Source organism: Schistocerca americana, chromosome 1 (assembly GCF_021461395.2).
Source record: "Schistocerca americana isolate TAMUIC-IGC-003095 chromosome 1, iqSchAmer2.1, whole genome shotgun sequence".
NCBI classification, from domain to species: Eukaryota; Metazoa; Arthropoda; class Insecta; order Orthoptera; family Acrididae; genus Schistocerca; species Schistocerca americana.
This window is the reverse complement of record NC_060119.1, coordinates 116,932,538-116,953,825: the sequence shown is the minus strand read 5'-3', so window position 1 is coordinate 116,953,825 and position 21,288 is coordinate 116,932,538. Positions and strand designations below refer to the sequence as shown.

General features: G+C 43.1%; 1 protein-coding gene across 1 annotated transcript in view; it reads right to left on the bottom strand.

The window, feature by feature from the left end:
• The window catches only part of LOC124604292 (glutamate receptor ionotropic, delta-2-like), a 130,022-nt gene that overhangs the window by 106,191 nt on the left and 2,543 nt on the right, over nt 1-21,288 (bottom strand). Inside the window, exon 2 of the mRNA XM_047136469.1 lies at nt 4,477-4,749. Coding sequence (XP_046992425.1) covers nt 4,477-4,749 — 273 coding nt within the window. The remainder of the gene's footprint in view (nt 1-4,476; nt 4,750-21,288) is intronic.

Genomic DNA, 21,288 nt, shown 5'->3' with positions numbered 1-21,288 from the left:
CTTATACTACAACGCTCAGGCACCGCCATCGCTCCACACGACCGGCCCAGCCAACACGATACACCAGATTGATAGCTACTACTTTCTACGATATATAAGTCGCTCTCAGACGTCCGACCCGTCAGTCGGCAAGACTCACCGGAGGAGAAACACCCCTCTGAAGATGTCCAGCGCAGCTCTGGACGAGACGTTAGGAGCTGAAGAGTTTCATGGACCACGACCTTACATCCCGGAAGGTTTACCAGAAGCTACTACAAACTCCTACTAATACTGCTCTTACTGCATACAACACTGCTCTCTGGTCTGAGATTCTCTTATAGCTTATATATCGCAGGCAGCGCGTGAGCAATCGATCGAAATTACATCTGCTCGAGTGCGCTAGCAACAAATTCCATAGTCATGGACCTCTTACAATGTCTTCGTGCTTGCCATACCCTACCTCGGTCACAAGGTCACTGGATATTTCCCCAGCTGAGAATGTTGGGAGCAACGGGATTTTAAGGATCAAATTGGACGGAATTTGGCACAATATCCCTCAGAGGGCATCAAACAACTCTTTCAATCAGTGCCAAGCCGAATAACTGTTTGCATAAGGGCCAAAGATGTACCCATGAAGTACTAAAGTGCTCAATTTGCGAAACTCTTTCTCTTGAATAAATCATCCCATTTTTCTGAAATGGTTTGTGTGTACATGTACATCACAACTACGCATTTCCGTCCCATTCAGAGAATTCCTTCGTGATGCTCCTTAGAGCGTATTTCATGATGTAGTAAAAAAATGTTGATGTCACATACTTCTGCGACAGTAACATAAAGACAAACATAAGGCTGGTGGCCGTGGTGCGCCTTTTCTGCCACACCAGCTCTTTGACACGTCACTATCGATTACCCGGCTGTACTACGATCTTTGCCCCTGTTGTGATCTGGGGGCTGTTTTGCCGTCGCGGGAGTTGGGGTCGGACTCGCTACGAGGTGGAAGGACGTGCTCGCGTGGACGAAGGAGGAAAACACGCGGCCGGTCTACCTTGCAAGGCGGTCGCGAGTTTGTGGTGGACCTGTCTGATAACTCCGGTCGCTGTTCGTCGCATTGGCCTTAGTGCCTGTTTTCTCGGAGAGACCCATCCCTGGAGACCATCTCGAACAACGCTCTCCATCGAAGGTGAAAGTCGTTTTGGTGCCTTCGTTTCGGTGAACGATTTGCGTTGCAGCGAGTGTACTTGTTGGTTGGTTGCCGTGTTGCAGAAGTAAGAGCAGCCGGCAAGGTGAGTGACCACATGGAGACAGTAGTCACTACTTCCTTTAAGAAATCAATGTTCCCAAATGAGGTAGTAACTTTAAGGTATTGAATATATTAGGTCATAGTCTAGTTGAAATTTTCTGCATACCAAGCTTACACAATTGGCAACTACATTGCAGACGTATGCAACGAAATTAAAGTGCACAAAACCTAGTCTCGTTGTGAAGTTGTGCATTTGAATAACGTGATATCATCTTGAATTTTTTTCCATTTCGTTTTTGTACACATTGTCGGCCTTAATCATATTTGGAAATATCGTTTGGCAAACTACGAGAGCGTAAAAGTCTGATACTATATTTTCAGCATTGGATTTGTGTACAGTTCTTAGTTTAAATGTTTTACGACATTTATATTGCTGTAAAACTTGTCACTTTTATTGAAAGCATTTATTGGTTCTTCATTTATATTGTTGTTTATTGATCTCTTAATTTATATTAATTGATGCTTGCTTGGTGTTTGCCGCGTTCTCTGTGGTCTGTTTGTGTGCCAGTTTTCTGCGAGTTGGGGTGTGTGGGAATGGCACCACGTTCCGCTTCGGTGCACAGAAGCTGTGACGTGACGTCTAATGGGAAGTGACTCCCGGTTGGGCCCCGGCGTTTAGGTGTTGTTTTGGACGGCTGGTCTGCTGCTTCCGGCATTTTAAGTTAAGTCACCTTTTGCCCAGGACAGAATGGCGTCACTGTCAGTTTGGTAGACATTTTAAAAGAAAAAGGTTTTTTTTTAATTTGCTTGTGAATCAATTGTATTAATTAACTTGTTGTGCTCTTTGTGTTATTTGGGTTCGTAAAGAACTGGTGTGCCTTGTAAATCACTTTCATATTGATGATTATTGCCAAAAAAAAAATTATCTGTGCCACCTTTAAAATCACCTTCAGATTGTAATTTATGTTTCTTAAGTATTTAAACCTTCGTGGCTCATCTTTTAGGTCACTTGTGATTGTATATTTGATATTGTCTTAAACACGGCCACTTGTATGTTATTAGCTAAACCAAAATGGGTGTATCTTTATTTCCATCCTTCTATTATCCTGAGGAGGTGGAGGAGATTAGCTTTAACGTCCCGTCGACAACGAGGTCATTGGAGACAGAGCACATGCTCGGATTAGGGAACAATGGAAAAGGAATGCGGCCTTGCTATTTCGAAGGAACCATCCTGGCACTTGCCTTAAGCAATTTAGAGAAATCTTGGAAAACACCTAAGTTAGATGGTCTGACGCAGGTTTGAACCGTCCTCCTTACAAATGCGAGTCCGCCACTGCGCTACCCCACTCTGCCTATCATCCTGCCAAGTTTCCACTGTGTCGGAGAGCGAATTACGGCGGGTTCAACTTGTTGATTACAATGGGATTAATTTGTGACAGTGAAAACGTTGCAAAATGTCGGGGGAAAGGCAGTGTCAACGAACGTTCTTTAAGGGGAGGTTTACTATCATTGACCCGAAAAAAGCATGTTCTTTGAGAAGTTTTTTCTCGGGATTTGTTATAGATATCGATGTCAAATTTGTTCAAAATGTTTATTGATATTTCCTCTACAAACTGGAATTTTGTCGACCGGAAATGTCGAGGAGCAAAGGTGTAAGTGCCGTCGTAACGAAACAAAATTTGGATGTAGACCTCCACGTGCGGTATGTCACAGGTCAGCTACCTTGTCTGAAATCAAAATTGAGTATATAAGATTCTTTGGGAGTTCTACCTCACTTAAGTTATTTGGACCACAAGAAACAAAATGGCGGCCATTTGAAAAAAATAGGGTTTTTTCATCGATTTTTCGACTTCGTCGCCAAGTAAAAATATTTGTAGTTGATGGATCTGAATAAAAGTGTACAACTCCTAGCCAATTTAGTTAGCTTCGTCGGAAACAAAGAATTATCCCAATCGGTTAATTAGGTTTGAAGTTACCATACCGCGCGATAAAAACAAATCATTTCGAGAAAAACGCATTTTGAAGTTTTGACTTCATATAAATGCAATTTATGCAACAAACGTTCAATCTGCTATTCCAGGCCTATAACCTAGTCCTTCCTCTTCCTCATACAGGGCGTTCTGCTCGATCTGGGCCATCCTTCGCTGCTCCAGAGCCGCTCGTACGGCCGGTGACAAGCGATTTTCGGCCCCTTGAAACCGGTGGTCGTCCGAATGCTTGACGAACTGCGCCGAATAGAGTCCCAGGGTGACGACCATTGTCATGGTCTTCAGAATTGCTGAATACCCTTCGTTGAAGCTGCTCACTGCCAGGAAAGTCGCAGTCTCCACAGTCTTCGCACCAGATGCAAATGCTTAGGGGCTAACTTCCAAACACACGCGTTCAAGCTTTCGTTTCAATTTTGTGTGTTTCCTCTCAAGCAGCTGTACAATAACTCGCCCTAGGAAAGAATAAAACTGGTGCGTGGAAAAGGCCGAGCGCGGGACTAGCCGAGCGGTCAGAGGCGCTGCAGTCATGGACTGTGTGGCTGGTCCCGGCAGAGGTTCGAGTCCTGCCTCGGGCATGGGTGTGTGTGCTTGTCGTTAGGATAATTTAGGTTATGTAGTGTGTAAGTTTAGCGACTGATGATCATAGCAGTTAAGTCCAATAAGGTTTCGCAGACATTTGAATTTTTTGGAAAAGACCGATTCCAGGCAGTTGCATTTTCTTGTTCGACCGTGAATAACAAAGATTTCTGTTCTGTATTCGGAAAAACCGTTTCAGGGGTGGATGGATCAAAAAATGCAATTTAAAAAAATGGATTTTTTGAACCAAAAGATAGTAAACCTTTTAAAATAATTGAAAAGCCACAATCACTTCAATCGTTTATTAGGACCGGTTTCAGCACTCTGAAGATGCCATCATCAGATCTGTGAATGTATAACATAACAGGTTTGAGGGAGGGCTTACTTGACTTAACTATATACATTTCAATTATTACAGAACCACATACCTGAAACGTGGATTAACATTTACAGGACCATCTGGACATCATGGCATATGAGGCAGATTATCTGATAAAATCATCACAACGAATAAAAAATAATAAAAAACTGCTCTCATGGTCGTTCTTTCCATAAAATATAAAACTGAAGTCACCAGATGAAACTACCATGTGTTCCCTGCAAGATAGTAAACCTCCCATTAAGTGACCCCATTGATGGTAAAGGTGCAGCATGATGATGTACGTCACTTTCTGGAAGAGCAGCCCAACTCACAACGGCAGCGGCGTGCAGCACGTGCCCCTCCAGGTCCCACCTGGGGTTGCGGCCTCCGCGCTGCCGCAGATCCTGCAGAACAGAGGCGGGCAGGCTGTGGAGCGGCAGCGCTGGGTGCGGGCGGTACACGGACACCTGCCGCAGCTCGCCGCCCGCGTCGCTCGTCGCCCACGTGACCTCACTGTCCATCCGCAGCGGCAGGCCCTCCTGGGGCTGGCTCGCACTCACCACCAGCCAGCGCGCGGAGATCCCCAGCAGGCCAGCCGATGCGCTCTGTAAAAGTCACGCGTCACCCTTCGGCACAGGCGTGGTACAATGCCCAAGCCCGCACGTCTAGGCACTGGTTGCAGTCTGACGCGCAGGTAGGGTGGGAGGGGCGGGGAAAGTGGGGTCCCGAGTTCGAGTCTCGGCCCGGCACACAGTTTTAATCTGCCAGGAAGTTTCATATCAGCGCACACTCCGCTGCAGAGTGAGAATCTCATTCTGGAATCATCCCACAGGTTGTGGCTAAGCCATGTCTCCGCAATATCCTTTCTTTCAGGAGTGCTAGTTCTTCAAGGTTCGCAGGAGAGCTTCTGTAAAGTTTGGAAGGTAGGAGACGAGGTACTGGCGGAAGTAAAGCTGTGAGGAAGGGGCGTGAGTCGTGCTTGGGTAGCTCAGTTGGTAGAGCACTTACCCGCGAAAGGCAAAGGTCCCGAGTTCGAGTCTCTGTCCGGCACACAGTTTTAATCTGTCAGGAAGCTATAATCTCAATAATGTACGTAGGTAATAATAATGGTTACAGCTGAAATTTCCATAAAAGTGCTGCGAGACGACGAGACTATTTGGATGCACTTTTAATAACTTTTCTTGTGTCTTGATCATACTATTATTTTTCCAACAACTCGTGATCGAGAATGTTGATGTAATACAGTGTATCTAATGAACAATTTTATATGACTGCCTTTGAAAATGACGGAAAGTCAAAATGCGTACAATTGTTGCAAAACAAAAGTATGGTCAAAACATAAGAAAAGGTACTAAAAATAATGATTTCGTGTGGTTCAGTGACCTGATGCAAATCTTTCAACTGGACGCCACTTCGACTACTTGTGTGTCCCTGACCTACGACAGATACTCACCGGTGAAAGAAGACCTACAGTATGACGTGGAAGCCGACCTACGACAGATATTCACCGGTGAAAGAAGACCTACAGTTTGACGTGGATGCCGAAACGCTTGTCGTTTCTGGCGACTCCTTATATCGCGGAGAGGTGAAGGTCAGGTTAAAACGGAGTGCGAAAAATCCGCGGTCCCGCTGAGATTCCATACCGCGACCCGCTTTTTTCTTATCTCTTTATTCTACGTTTTTACGTCAGTGGTTCTCTGCGAATGTCACGTGACGTCTTTTAAATTTCATCGGTTAGAACTTCACTCACATTTTCATTCCATAGGGGAACCGCTAGACCACCAAGCCCGACATGTTATTACGTAGATCATCTACACAGGGTGTTAGGGGTAGAAGGGGCAGATGCTTTTACATCGGTATACTGAACAACGTTACTTCACTATGTACTTCATTTGCAAACTGTTACAGCAATTAGGAGTAGTATGTTTTTAGGTTGGTTAGTAGCTGCAAGTTCATGTGGCAAGAGAAAGCCATTAATGCCTAATGGGCAGCAGGTCAGATGTTAAATGTGGATGTGGGGACGCAAAACGGGTAGTCTATACTGACAGGGGTTCACTTACGGCCATGCAGAAATGAGCACGTAGTAAATTGTGTGACATGTTTGTGGGAAGAGTGTTAACACATAAAAAGAAACTAACAGACTGAAGTGGATATACATTAAGATACAAATGATTGCAATATCTGCACTTATACCGCTAAGACCCTTCAGGTTCTGATAAGTGAGTTTGCAAGTATCAAAAAGAGTGACATAAACAGCCATACCTTTTGTCTGTAGTGACTTAGAAGCACAAATCTTTTACACCGCCAAGGGCCCTTTGATCTTAGTATGTGACTTAAATTTGAACTTGATACATCTACCCATTCCTAACAAACAGGAACTAGACCAGAGAACGCATTGTGTAAAAAGTCACTACTCCCTCTCTGATAGCTTCCTGATGATTCCTGCCAATATTCTCCTCCATAAAACAAAAGTGAAGAGGCAAAAATGTAATGCTGTAAAAACCAGACCTCCAATTTCTACAGTTTGGTACCGCGTGCTGCGGAATTTGAATCCGCGCCAGACGGCATGGAGGTCGGAGACCCCTCGAGGTCTCTGCACCATAGCGCCGTAAGACGTGGCGGCGCGCGCCTCCTGGCCTGCATGTAGCGTGGGGGCGCCACAGTGGAACACGTGGTCCCAGCGGCCAATGGCAGAGCGCCTGATCATGTATTTAAGCGCCGGCCTCTCGCTCGGCCAGCCAGTCTAATCTCGCCTGCGCTTCTGGACTTATCTCCTCGCCTTAGATAGCGTCTTTACTTCCTTGTTTTTTTGTACGAGTGGACATGATTATTTTATTTATTTATTTATTGTTCCGTGGGACCACATTAAGGAGAAGTCTCCATGGTCATTGAACGAGTCAATACATGAAATTACAACACGATTGTAGAAACAGATAAAATGAAATATAAGAAACATATTCAGATGTAGATTGTAGAAACAGATAAAATGAAATATAAGAAACATATTCAGGCGACACGTCGTTAGTTTAAATAAAGAAAATCAAGAATGTAACGCTGGAATTTGCTTAATTTTTTAGCTCTTCCAGGAGCTCCTCGACAGAGTAGGAGGAGTGAGCCATGAGGAAACTCTTCAGTTTAGACTTAAAAGCGTTTGGGCTACTGCTAAGATTTTTGAGTTCTTGTGGTAGCTTATTGAAAATGGATGCAGCAGAATACTGCACCCCTTTCTGCACAAGAGTCAAGGAAGTGCATTCCACATGCAGATATGATTTCTGCCTAGTATTAACTGAGTGAAAGCTGCTAACTCTTGGGAATAAGCTAATATTGCTAACAACAAACGACATTAAAGAAAATATAGACTGCGATGGCAATGTCAAAATTCCCAGACTATTGAATAGGGGTCGACAAGAGGTTTTCGAACTTACACCACACATAGCTCGAACAGCCCGTTTTTGAGCCAAAAATACCCTTTTTGAATCAGAAGAATTACCCCAAAAAATAATACCATATGACATAAGCGTATGAAAATATGCGAAGTAGACTACTTTTCGTGTTGAAATGTCACTTATTTCAGATACTGTTCTAATGGTAAATAAAGCGGCATTTAGTTTCTGAACAAGATCCTGAACATGGGCTTTCCACAACAGCTTACTATCTATCTGTACACCTAGGACCTTGAACTGTTCCGTCTCGCTTATAACATGCCCATTCTGTCTGATTAAAATATCAGTTCTTGTTGAATTGTGAGTTAGAAACTGTAAAAACTGAGTCTTACTGTGATTTAGCATCAAATTATTTTCCACAAGCCACGAACTTATTTCATGAACTACATTATTTGATAATGTTTCAATATTACACACAAGATCCTTCACTACCAAGCTGGTGTCATCAGCAAACAGAAATATTTTTGAATCACCTGTTATCCTAGAAGGCATATCATTTATATAAATAAGAAAGAGCTGTGGCCCCAGCACCGATCCTTGGGGAACACCCCATTTAACAGTGCCCCATTGGGACTGAACATCATTACCACTCTCAAAATTGCGGAGAATTACCTTCTGCTTTCTGTTCTTAAAGTAAGAGGCGAACCAATTGTAAGCTACTCCCCTTACTCCATAATGTTCCAACTTCTGCAGTAATATTTTGTGGTCAACACAGTCAAAAGCCTTCGTTAAATCAAAGAAAACACCTAACGTTCGCAACCTTTTATTTAATCTGTCCAAAACCTCACAGAGAAAAGAGACTATAGCATTTTCAGTTGTTAAGCCATTTCTAAAACCAAACTGTACATTTGACAGCAAATTATGTGAATTTAAATGCTGCAGTAACCTTGTATATACAACCCTCTCGATAACTTTAGCAAACACCGATGGCATAGAAATAGGTCTATAATTATCAACATTACCCTGTCTCCCTTTTTATAAAGTGGCTTCACTACCGAGTACTTTAATCGGTCAGGAAACCGACCACTCCTAAAGGAAAAATTACAGATATGGCTAAGTACTGAGCTAACATACATGGAACAATACTTCAGTATTCTGCTAGATACCCCGTCATATCCATGAGAGTTCGTAATCGTTAGTGATTTAATTATTAACTCAATCTCCCTCTTGTCAGTATCATGGAGGATCATTTCAGGTAACAGTCTCGGAACACTTTTTTCTACGAGCGCTATATGATTCCCTGTTGGGACTAGGTTTCTATTTAGTTAACCTGCTATATTCAGAAAGTGATTATTAAATACTGTACATATATGCAACTTATCAGTAACACGGACATTCCCACTACGCACTGATTCTATATCCTCGACCTGTCTCTGCAGACCAGCCACTTCCTTTACGACTGACCATATGGTTTTAATTTTATCCTGAGACTTAGCTATTCTATCTGCATACCACATACTTTTTGCCTTCCTAATACCTTTTTTAAGCACCTTACAATACTGTTTGTAATGGGCTATTGCATTTAGATTGTGACTGTTTCTAACGTTTTGATATAATTGCCACTTTGTTCTACAAGATATTCTTATACCTTTAGTCAGCCACCCAGGCTGCCTGTTTGTGCTAGTACCCTGTTTTGAACGTTCTAACGGAAAGCAACTTTCAAAGAGCACGAGAAATGTCTTGAGGAAAGCATTATATTTATCGTCTACTGTATCAGCACTATAAACATCTTGCCACTCTTGTTCCTTGATAGGGTTTACAAAAGTCTCTACAGCAACTTGATCAGCTCTCCTAAAAAGTTGGTAACTATATTTAACATGTGTTGCAGCACAAAAATCTCTTAGACTTAAAATTTGTGCATCATGATCTGAAAGGCCATTCACCATTTTGCTAACAGAATGCCCTTCTAGTAATGACGAATGAACAAAAATATTGTCTATGGTTGTTCTACTGTTCCCTTGCACTCTCGTTGGAAAGAATACGGTTTGCATAAGATTATATGAATTAAGGAGGTCTACCAGCATCCTTTTCCTTGCACAATCACTTATACAATTTATATTGAAGTAAGAAGTTTAGTTCCACTAAATTTAACCACACCTGCACAACATTCAAACACCTTTTCAGTGCAGTACTTTGAAACATCAATTGACTCAAATGGGATACCGTTTTTCACGTACATGGCTACTCCCCCACACTGCAAGGAGCTCCTAGAAAAGCTGCCAGCCAACCTGTATCCTCGTAAAGGAAGCCTCTGAATTATCTCCTTATTTAAGAAGTGTTCAGATATACCAATAATTTCAGAGTCAACATCTATAAGCAGTTCGCTAACTTTATCTCTAATGCCTTGTATGTTTTGATGAAATATACTAATTCCCTCATTAATCAGATACCTAAGCTTTGTCGAAAGTGGTTTCTTTGTTAGAGAGACTTCCCTTAAGCAGAAATACCTGTCAGCTGACTTCAGTCTAAAAAAGGTTCAGCTCTAACACCCACAACTACCGGAATTTTCCCATGAGTGATCCCACCACCCCTACCTATGCTGTCACCTATAAGCTTTGCCAACCTCCCCTTTCCATACCTGTTGAGGTGCAGGCCATGTCTAGTGAAACCCGTCCTGCTGATAGACTCCACCGACACCACTGAAATGTGACTCATGCCTTCTGTCATTAGCGCATTCGTGTTGCCAGTCTGAGAGGCTATCTTTTCCAGATCACCATCTATGTCATACTCCCCATCCCAATCAATACTATTACCAGCCCCACCCACAATCACTACCTGATCCTCTTCTGTAAAATCCCTACATAACCCCCCTATGTTAAAAGTCACCTGAGCCAATCCTGCATTAGGCTTCACAATGCTGGTGACCTGGTACTCACTCCCCAAAACTTCCTGCAACTGCTGGCCTACACCTCTACCATGAGAACTACCTAACAGCAGAACCTTCTTCTTTCTCTTAGACTTTGCAACTGTCCTAGCCACCGTAACTGCTGAGGTCTGCTGCATACTTCCTTGTGATTCTGTTGTTTCGATCTTGTTGTTGTTAGTTAGGTCCTTCGTTCGTCGTGTCCGTGCTCTACCGTTTGTGTCGCTACGTGGGTCCCGCTGAGCTTCCGTTCTGGTTCCGGTCTCAGTTACAATACACATTTTTTTTTAAAACCTGTTTACAGGCAGGCCTGCAGCAGCGTACTACGCCGCTCTTTGGCCGTAGAGAAACACAAAAGATACAAATGGAGACAATTAGAGAAAAAAATATGGTGGACATATAAACAGAGACAAACACTTTTTAAAATACATGGACCCGTTCACGGGCGTAGAGTCCAAGATAAAATTTGTTCAGACACTTGGACACATACATAGACGAAAATAGTCACAAGTGAACGTAGGTGCACAAAACGAATAACGCTGAACCACTTAAGCACAAAACGACAGCACACACAGAAACACGAGGCGTTGATCTCCAGCACACGAATGGTCACTAACTGTGTACGAGTCCGGGGACCTGCCAAGAGAGGAGGAGGGGGGGGGGGGGTGGGAGAGGGAGAGGGGAGAGCAGATGCCATGGGCAGGGGAGATAGGGGGAAGGGAGGAAGGGGGAGGGGGAGCCTGGGGGACAAGGGGTGGAGGCAGGGGACGGGTTAAAAGGAAAGAGAAGGGAGGGAGGGTGCCTAAAGGAACGGACACAGGAAGTGGGGGCGAGGACGATCAAAGTTGATAGGAGGGGTAGATGGAGGGGAGGAGGACATCATCAGGGAGGGGGAGCTGGCGGAAGCCACCTTGGGAGAGGGTAAGGAGGGTGGAGAGATGGAGACCGGGTGGGACATGGGAATACAGGCATGGCAGCAGGTGGGGGTGGGCGAGGATGGGTGAGACAAGCGGGTGAGGAGGATCGAGTTTGCGAGAGGTGTACAGGATCCGTATCCTTTCAAGGAAAAGGAGGAGGTGGGGGGACGGATGCGATAGGCAAGGCGAGACCATGGCGTTCAAGGATTTGGAAGGATTAATAAAAGGTAGGGGGGGGGGGGGCGGAGATCCAGGCCGGATGGACGTAACAAAGGATAGGGCGGATGAGGGATTTATAGGTGTGGAGGATGGTGGAGGGGTCGAGACCCTATGTACGGCCGGAAAGGAGCTTGAGAAGACGGAGTTGGGAGCGTGCCTTGGCTTGGATTGTCCGGAGATGGGGAATCCAGGAGAGGAGACAGTCGAGAGTGACGCCAAGGTAATTAAGGGTGGGAGTGAGGGCGATAGGACGGCCATACATGGTTAGACAGAAACGAGGAGGCGGAAGGAAGGGGTGGTTTTGCCTACATTGATCGCCTGGGTTTTGGAGGGATTGACCTTGAGCAACCACTGGTAGCACCAAGCAGTGAACCGGTCAAGATGGGATTGGAGAAGGTGTTGGGAGCGCTGCAGGGTGGGGGCAAAGGCAAGGATGGCGGTGTCACCGGCAAACTGGAGAAGGTGGATAGGGGGTGACGGCGGCGGCATGTCCGCCGTATACAAAAGGTACAGAAGGGTGGAGAGGATGGAGCCTTGGGGCACACCGGCGGAGGGGAAAAAGGTGTAGCAATCTGTGTTATGGATGGTGACGTAGTAAGAACGATGGGAGAGAAAGGAGCCGATCAGACGGACGTAGTTAATGGAAAGAGCGAAGGTTTGGAGCTTGAAGAGGAGACCGGAAAGCCATACGCGGTCATAAGCACGTTCGAGGTCCAGGGAGAGGAAGATTGCGGAGCGGCGGGAATTAAGATGGTCGAAAAGGAGATGAGTGAGGTGAAGGAGAAGGCCGTCGGAAGAGAAGGACGGCCGAAAGCCACACTGGGTAACGGGAAGGAGGCGGTGCTGGCGGAGATGCTGGTCGATGCGTCGGGTGAGGATGGATTCCAGGACCTTGCTGAAGACCGAGGTAAGGCTGATGGGACGGTAGGAGGAGACGATGGACGGCGGTTTGCCTGGTTTAAGGAACATCAGGATACGGGAGGTTTTCCACAGGTTGGGGTACAACACACAGAAATAAATGTAATTTATTTGTTTCTTCAGGAATAAACGAGATGACTCACCGAAAGGCAGAAGCCCTGCGTCCTCAATAGATACACCAACAAAAGGTACAGAGATTCGTTGGCTTTCGGAATACGCTTCCTTTTTCAAGCTTGTAGGAAAAACATGCGCACGCCTGTTTCCCAACACTGTGCGCAGTCGACTGAGCACAATTTAGGGTCGGTATGTTAGTGAGTGTGCGTGCGTTCGTGTACAAGCTTGTAAAAGAAGTGTATTCCGAAAGCTAGCGAATCTCTGTACCTTTTGTTTGTGTAATTATCAACGACGCAGCGCTTCGGCCTTTCTGTGCGTCGTCTCCTTTATTCCTGGACAATTCGTAATTCTCAATGAGAACTTTCAGCACATTATCATTTATTTTACTCACTTAAACCTCGCCATATTAGTCTCTTTTGTCGAAAATCACTTCCAACCAGACAATGGCTGCAAATTCTGATATGAGGCCTATGCCTACCGAGCACGTGCTCACATACTAAATCGCAACTCTCGCCCACAAGGCCGGAAAATAACTCCGTCGAACTCCACGCTCGCGCGTGGGAACTCACTTTCAAATTCCGGTAGGCCTTTGTACCAGCAGAATAATGTTTTCAATGACTGACTCACTTTCGACTTCATACACAAACTCTCTACCTTTAAAATTTCACCTCCACCTCACCCGGTCCACAACTTGAGTCCTAAACCCCCCAACAGCCTCCAGCCGACTGCTCGATTTCCCGAGCTCCAATGAAGTCCACGAAAATTCTTGTTGCATCTAGACCTTTCATCCCATCAGCTTAACGATCACATGCTGTCAGTTTCAGTGGAGGTTTCACGATCATACTAATAAAAGTTGTTTCCTGTCAGGGCTTTTCAAGAGTTTATTTCGAACAGGTGCTGGGAAAAATCTGCCATCATTGGAAACTCACCAGCAATCATGCGAACATAGTAGACTCCAAACCAAAACGTACTTACAAGGATTGCAGATAGATAATACCGTCGTCTCCAGGTATGACAAATTTCCTTTTCTGCACATCCTGGAAACTGGGCCCCGTGTCTACAATAGCTGCAATGAAGCCCTGATTCTTCCATGAACGATATGTCACATATAGACGTAGTGAACTGTGAAGTCGTCATGTCTGAAGTTCATGGTTTAATCAGCTATGAGTATGTCAAGGAATTCTTTATTAGCCAATACTTTCGGTGTTGGAACTGAAAAGGACTTGTAAACTTGAGTATTTGGAGAAAATAACTGGACTGCAGGAAACCTATAAACTATCACTTGAAAAAATAAGATTATTGTCAATGAGTAACGAAGGTTTACAATTTACTTTAAACACAGTATACGGAAAAATCATGTATACAGATGGGAAATACAGGATATAGGTGTTTAGTTTAAATACTAATGGGGACTGATCACACGTTGTTGTATGTGCTGAAAATGATGGTTTGAAGGGTGTTTACTACATTAGAGGACATGTGAAAAAACTGTTTATAAACCACCATTCCCATATGCATCTGCAAAAAATAGGTGAAATAAATAATGGTTCAAATGGCTCTGAGCACTATGGGACTTAACATCTGAGGTCATCAGTCCCCTAGAACTTAGAACTAATTAAACCTAACTAACCTACGGACATCACACACATCCATGCCCGAGACAGGATTCGAACCTGCGACCGTAGCGGTCGCGCGGTTGCAGACTGAAGCGCCTAGAACCGCTCGGCCACCAGGGACCGGTAATAAATAATAAAATTAAAATCGCTGAATGCTCTTGGTTACTGTGAGGCGTCGTGCACACAGTCTATTTAATAGATCTGTTATATCTTCTACGTTTTCTGGTAATAAATCATGATACTGTTGTGATGTATAGAAATACACATTAGTTTACATGATACTTTGCACACAGACGGAGACACAAAAGATAAGAAGACATTTTCGATATTATACATAATTTACATTGCATTAGAAATAGACAGTCACAGATCTTACAGTAGAGTTATCGAAATGCTGTGTCATTAAATATTCACAAAGGATATAACTGTTTTGTTAAAGTGAAACATCAACTGTCTATATTCAGCCTGACGAAAACTAATTAAGTCAACTCTAAATATGATAGGATTACAACAGAATTTTAGCACTGCCCCTGAAAAAAACTGACCAACATTAAAAAACCATGAGTTTAGTGCCAATAGCACCATTTCTCGATGTAGACAGTATCCTACAGGGTCAAAAAACATCGTTTCTACTCCCTGCAGAGTAAAGACATTGGAACCCTACTACACAACTCCACATTATCTCTTCATAAGTGAGACTGGCACACCATGTAGAATCCAATTACAGCATATCAGCAAGAGAAAATATTTACACTCCACTAACCCAATGATGATGTGAGGCAGCAGCAGGATATATACTATAGAAAGTATTGTACACTGTAACCATACAAACCATTTGTAACATAACAATCATAATTTGTTGCGTACAACCATATGTCAGAATCCTCTACAATTCTCTCTTTAGTGTTATTGCATTGATGAATAGATGCACTTGGAAAATGCTGTATATGGAGGAAGTAAAGAATTTGTAATGTAAGCATAAGAGGGAGATGACACCACATATGTGTATTTTAATAGAGGAAACATTCGAAATTATATATCAGATTACTTAGCAAATGCACTGAATAAGCTGTCAAATAAGATTATACTAAAATATAGCTGGAGAGATGACACCACACATCTATACTTTAGTAGAGGAACGATGAAATATTCGAAGTTATACATCAAATTACATATTACAGAGACTGAACAGACGGAGTCAACACTAATTGTCAAGATTACGCTATAATATAGAGGGTGATGTCCTCACATATCTATACTTTAATAACTGTAAAAATTTTCTCCTGTATATTTTTTAAAAATGTGTGACAGAACCTGATTTTGGCATGCTACTAAGGTAGGAGAATTATGCACCAAAAATTCTTTCTAATTGGATTAGACTCCTATAGACAGAAATCGCTGTTGTGTAAGTTCAAAACATTCAGGTATGGATCAGATCTTAAATCGGTATTTTCCGTAATCACATATTCCGGACTAAAGCTTTCTTGCTGCTACTGGCTTAATTCAAGACTCTTCAAAGCTGGTTTACTAATTATCAAATAATGTTCTGCTACAGTCATTAAAGTAAAAATTCAATAGAATGTCTATAAACACTTGTATGTGATGAAGAGTGTAGATGTGTTGCCTACACATTATCCACTTTTCTACATATTATTTTTCCCAGAGACCATTTATCACATACAGGGTGTTAGGGGTATAAATGCAGATATCACTATTGTTGACTGAGGACAATGTACTGAACAGCATCACATGAATATTTACTTCTTCTGCAGACTAATACACTCCTGGAAATTGAAATAAGAACACCGTGAATTCATTGTCCCAGGAAGGGGAAACTTTATTGACACATTCCTGGGGTCAGATACATCACATGATCACACTGACAGAACAACAGGCACATAGACACAGGCAAAAGAGCATGCACAATGTCGGCACTAGTACAGTGTATATCCACCTTTCGCAGCAATGCAGGCTGCTATTCTCCCATGGAGACGATCGTAGAGATGCTGGATGTAGTCCTGTGGAACGGCTTGCCATGCCATTTCCACCTGGCGCCTCAGTTGGACCAGCGTTCGTGCTGGACGTGCAGACCGCATGAGACGACGCTTCATCCAGTCCCAAACATGCTCAATGGGGGACAGATCCGGAGATCTTGCTGGCCAGGGTAGTTGACTTACACCTTCTAGAGCACGTTGGGTGGCACGGGATACATGCGGACGTGCATTGTCCTGTTGGAACAGCAAGTTCCCTTGCCGGTCTAGGAATTGTAGAACGATGGGTTGGATGACGGTTTGGATGTACCGTGCACTATTCAGTGTCCCCTCGACGATCACCAGTGGTGTACGGCCAGTGTAGGAGATCGCTCCCCACACCATGATGCCGGGTGTTGGCCCTGTGTGCCTCGGTCGTATGCAGTCCTGATTGTGGCGCTCACCTGCACGACGCCAAACACGCATACGACCATCATTGGCACCAAGGCAGAAGCGACTCTCATCGCTGAAGACGACACGTCTCCATTCGTCCCTCCATTCACGCCTGTCGCGACACCACTGGAGGCGGGCTGCACGATGTTGGGGCGTGAGCGGAAGACGGCCTAACGGTGTGCGGGACCGTAGCCCAGCTTCATGGAGACGGTTGCGAATGGTCCTCGCCGATACCCCAGGAGCAACAGTGTCCCTAATTTGCTGGGAAGTGGCGGTGCGGTCCCCTACGGCACTGCGTAGGATCCTACGGTCTTGGCGTGCATCCGTGCGTCGCTGCGGTTCGGTCCCAGGTCGACGGGCACGTGCACCTTCCGCCGACCACTGGCGACAACATCGATGTACTGTGGAGACCTCACGCCCCACGTGTTGAGCAATTCGGCGGTACGTTCACCCGGCCTCCCGCATGTCCACTATACGCCCTCGCTCATACGGTTCACGTCCACGCTGTCGCGGCATGCTACCAGTGTTAAAGACTGCGATGGAACTCCGTATGCCACGGCAAACTGGCTGACACTGACGGCGGCGGTGCACAAATGCTGCGCAGCTAGCGCCATTCGACGGCCAACACCGCGGTTCCTGGTGTGTCCGCTGTGCCGTGCGTGTGATCATTGCTTGTACAGCCCTCTCGCATTGTCCGGAGCAAGTATGGTGGGTCTGACACACCGGTGTCAATGTGTTCTTTTTTCCATTTCCAGGAGTGTAGTTATAGCTATTATGAGTAGTATTTTTTGGGCTGGTTAGTACCTCCAAGTAGTTGAGGCACACGAAAGTCATTAATGTTTATCTTCCCAGCACAACAGTTAAGATATTGAGGTGTGAACGCATGGAAGCAAAACGTTTAATCTATACTGACTAGCTTAGACCCCTTCACAGCACAGTTACGAGAAAAAACGCTAACACATCGAAGTGAGTACATATTACAGCACCAATAATCACAATCTTTGTATCTACAACCCTGCAATCCTATACTCTGTTACCCTGCAGCTAAGTATCAATATGCAGGAGAAATGTTGTCTCACAGAGATAAACTTGTAGAATTTACTGTGTAGATAACAGTTAAACACACAACAAATTTCCTTCTTTAACGTTACAGAGCTGTCCTTTACAAATTTTGGCAAACAATCTTAGTTCTAGGCTCCAACCAAACTCAAACCTACCCATTTACTCGTATTATAGTGACTAACCTAGTGTGACTTCCAGTATTAGCAGTTGGTTGTCATTATCTTGTCTTTTACTTCGGATGTTCTATGCAGGGGGGGCTTTATGACCACTTGTGGAGGCAGCTCATACTAAAAGACCCTGAGGATAACACCACTAAATTTCCTATTTAAGCAGGTGTTTTTATGTGTAAAATGTGTAAAGTAACACTACACTTACAAAAAATATACATGTTGTTTGTCTAAAAAAGTGTGGTTATAGATCTTTGGATCCAAAAATAAAAATATCTGTGTTATGTATCAAAATATGTATTATTTTTAGTTTAAAACAAATATTTATCACAATTGTTGCAACTTAATTGCTCTATAGTAGAAAAAAATAAACATGGGTTACATATTGGCACTGCTGGTATAACATACAAGCTATGCTTGTTGATGGGCTTAATTGGATTTTTGTACCACGCATTGCTATTGATTCTGAATACAGCTTTTCTCAGGATTTCATAGTTTAAGTCAGAACACTTTTATACATCCCTGATGGTGTAATAATGATGTGGTGTTTTGTCTCACTTATAAAAGTAGTAGAAAAAATATACTAATATGCATATTTGAAAATTAAACACATGTTGTAACATTTTAAAGCCATATTATGTTTATTACCCTCGTACATACAATGGTATTAACACATGGTTGTTGTTTCATCACAACTATACTGTTCACCATGTGGAAACATTTAGCAAGTTCTTGTCTCTGTACATACTAAAATCAGCATGTATGTGATCATTTCACATACAGCTTTGCAGTCATCCACCTAAATGCCTACAGAAACTTTTGTCACAGTATATATTCTACCAAGTGTTTGAACATCTTTTTAAAACTTCCACTTAACTAATAAATTCTGTGGAAAAACAAACTACATCGTAAACTCTATGTACGTTCATAACACTTTGCTTTTTTAAATATATGCTATGTGTGCCCTCTCGATGTAGCAGTTTCAATACTGTACCATCAAACACTGTTACTATTGAGGCAGTTGACCTCAAGTCGGCTGTGTACTGTGGTGAGCTGATTCTCTATATAAAATAGATTTTTGCACAAGCATCTCCACTCTATCTGACTGAACCAAACAATTTCACATTGCTGCACGTTACAATGACAAAATTGACATCTGGTGCAATTGCTACATTGATGCCTTTTGGTGAGTAAGTGGTCAGATAAAATGTACTTCTGAGATGCAACATTGCTTTGACAGCTAACTTGATGAGTGAACTGTTGGGCTCTAACCTGCCATTCTTTAACTAGAGAGACTTTGTTCCATCTTGGAACGAAATGTAAGTATTTGGTGCATTTATGCTATTTTTTCTACCATCTGTCACAGTTTTCTTTTTAAACATGGTGTATATTTTGAGTGGCAGAAACTCTCCATATTACTGTCTACTGCAAGTATCCAGAGATTTTTGACCATACAGTATATGCCTAGTGCAGATCACAGGTGTACAAGCATCTAATATGGGAGTAAGATCATGCATGTCCACTACCCAAGTAGCAGGATATGCACCTAGTTGTAAAATGATATCAGAGTCAGACATATTCATGATTCAATACTTAAATACCAGAACTGAGGGTGAAATAGTGGAATATCTCCACTAAACACCATAATATAGCATGTGGGTATTGCACATCTTATTTTTGGTGCAGTCTTCACATAGACAGCAGAACCATGTTAAAAAGCTTTATGGAGCCTACACACAATATTATCTATTGAAAACAATGGAGTGAGCTCAACTGTTGATTAGGTACCGATGGGGAGGTAAATTGGTCATGTCATTCTCTAAGGCTCTATCAGTTCTACCTGTAAGCATTCTATAGCATGCAGCAATACTGTGTAAGGGGAATGACAGGCAAAATGTAGGCAATCTCTTTTAGTAAAGATTTCCTGCATGTGATACGTATGTGACAATAAAACACAGTCTTTGGTTCACTCACCCATGCGATCTAAATAGTGTCATACAGTATAATGACGATGTTTCACTAGATCTTTCTATGTGTAGATGCTATTTAGAAATTTACAATTACTACAAACTTAAATGATGGAAGTTACATTTCACAAATGACTAGAGGATATGCTTTATTCTTAATGGAATTGATTACACCTGTGTTACACATCTGATCTCATTTGATACTTAACTTTCAGGGATAGATTAGAGGTATGGGGTGTTAATATCCAAGGTTTTGTGGTAATAGGAATCTGCAACAGAAGCCATGGACTTTAATGTAAACGCTAGATGTCAGAGGGATACAAAATCACATATCTATACCACGATTAATGAATGACAAAACATTGTAGAATCATTGTAACATATTATATTTAGCAAAGAGCTATGATATACCAAAAAAGTATGTGGTTTTTGCAGTTCCTGTGTGGTTGCTGACAGATGTTTCATACTTTTTGAAGTTTGGGACCAAAGTATATGGAACCCTACACAGGAGAACATTGCTAGATATAGTATGCCAAGGTGATGGAATGTTAATGATGTCTCATCCCTGGGAATATCCCATATGGTTAAGAGGACAGCAAGTTAACGCAAGTGCACTGCCCAAGTGATAAGAGGTATGTGCTGTCTCTAGCCAAAAGCTGAAATAAAAATCTATAACGTTATTTCAACTGAAAAGTCTCTCTCTGTGCCTGTGCTTAAAAAACGAGTCAGTATTGAAGCCATGAGACCACTAGTTGTAATATCTAAACTTGGAAGGATCTGCTGTGGATGTTACTGTGTTTGAATGAAGTGTAGACATAGCACCCATCCCCTTTATGCACCCAAAGACTATGGCAACTCAAGGGGGCTTTGTGGAACATTGCACAAGATACAGTGGTGGAGCCAGACACTGTCTAAGGCTTGAAGGCATATCTAACTCTCTCTTGGTTTGGAATGATGCGCTTTATGTGTTTATTCAGGTGTGCTGTCAACAGCTCCCCAACTTGATATTGAAGTCATTCCACACTGGACCTCTAAATCGACCAGATGCGGCAGTGGGTGGCAGGCACTTTCACCCCAAGTGTCGTAGCGCATTAACGTGTAGTGATGGCGTTTGCCCAGAGGTAGGAGCATCTGTTGGCACTTGGTCGGTAGAGCAGTATGGGTCCAGGGTGGTATTTGCTTAGATAAATGAAATTTCCTATCCCACTCTCTCCTACAACATGCACACAGTTGCTTAGCATTAAGCATTGGAGGACAACTTGAAAAGTGGTTCTGGTAATGTAGTCTAATGCGAGCAGAAGCTTCTTGCAGTTGTTACATTTTTAAAAAGGTACTGAATCATATTTGACAATGCTAAAAAGTAATCATACACTGAAGTATGTCAGTAATTGTTTTTATAATCAAACTATCCCTCATTTCATGTCTTTTTATACTT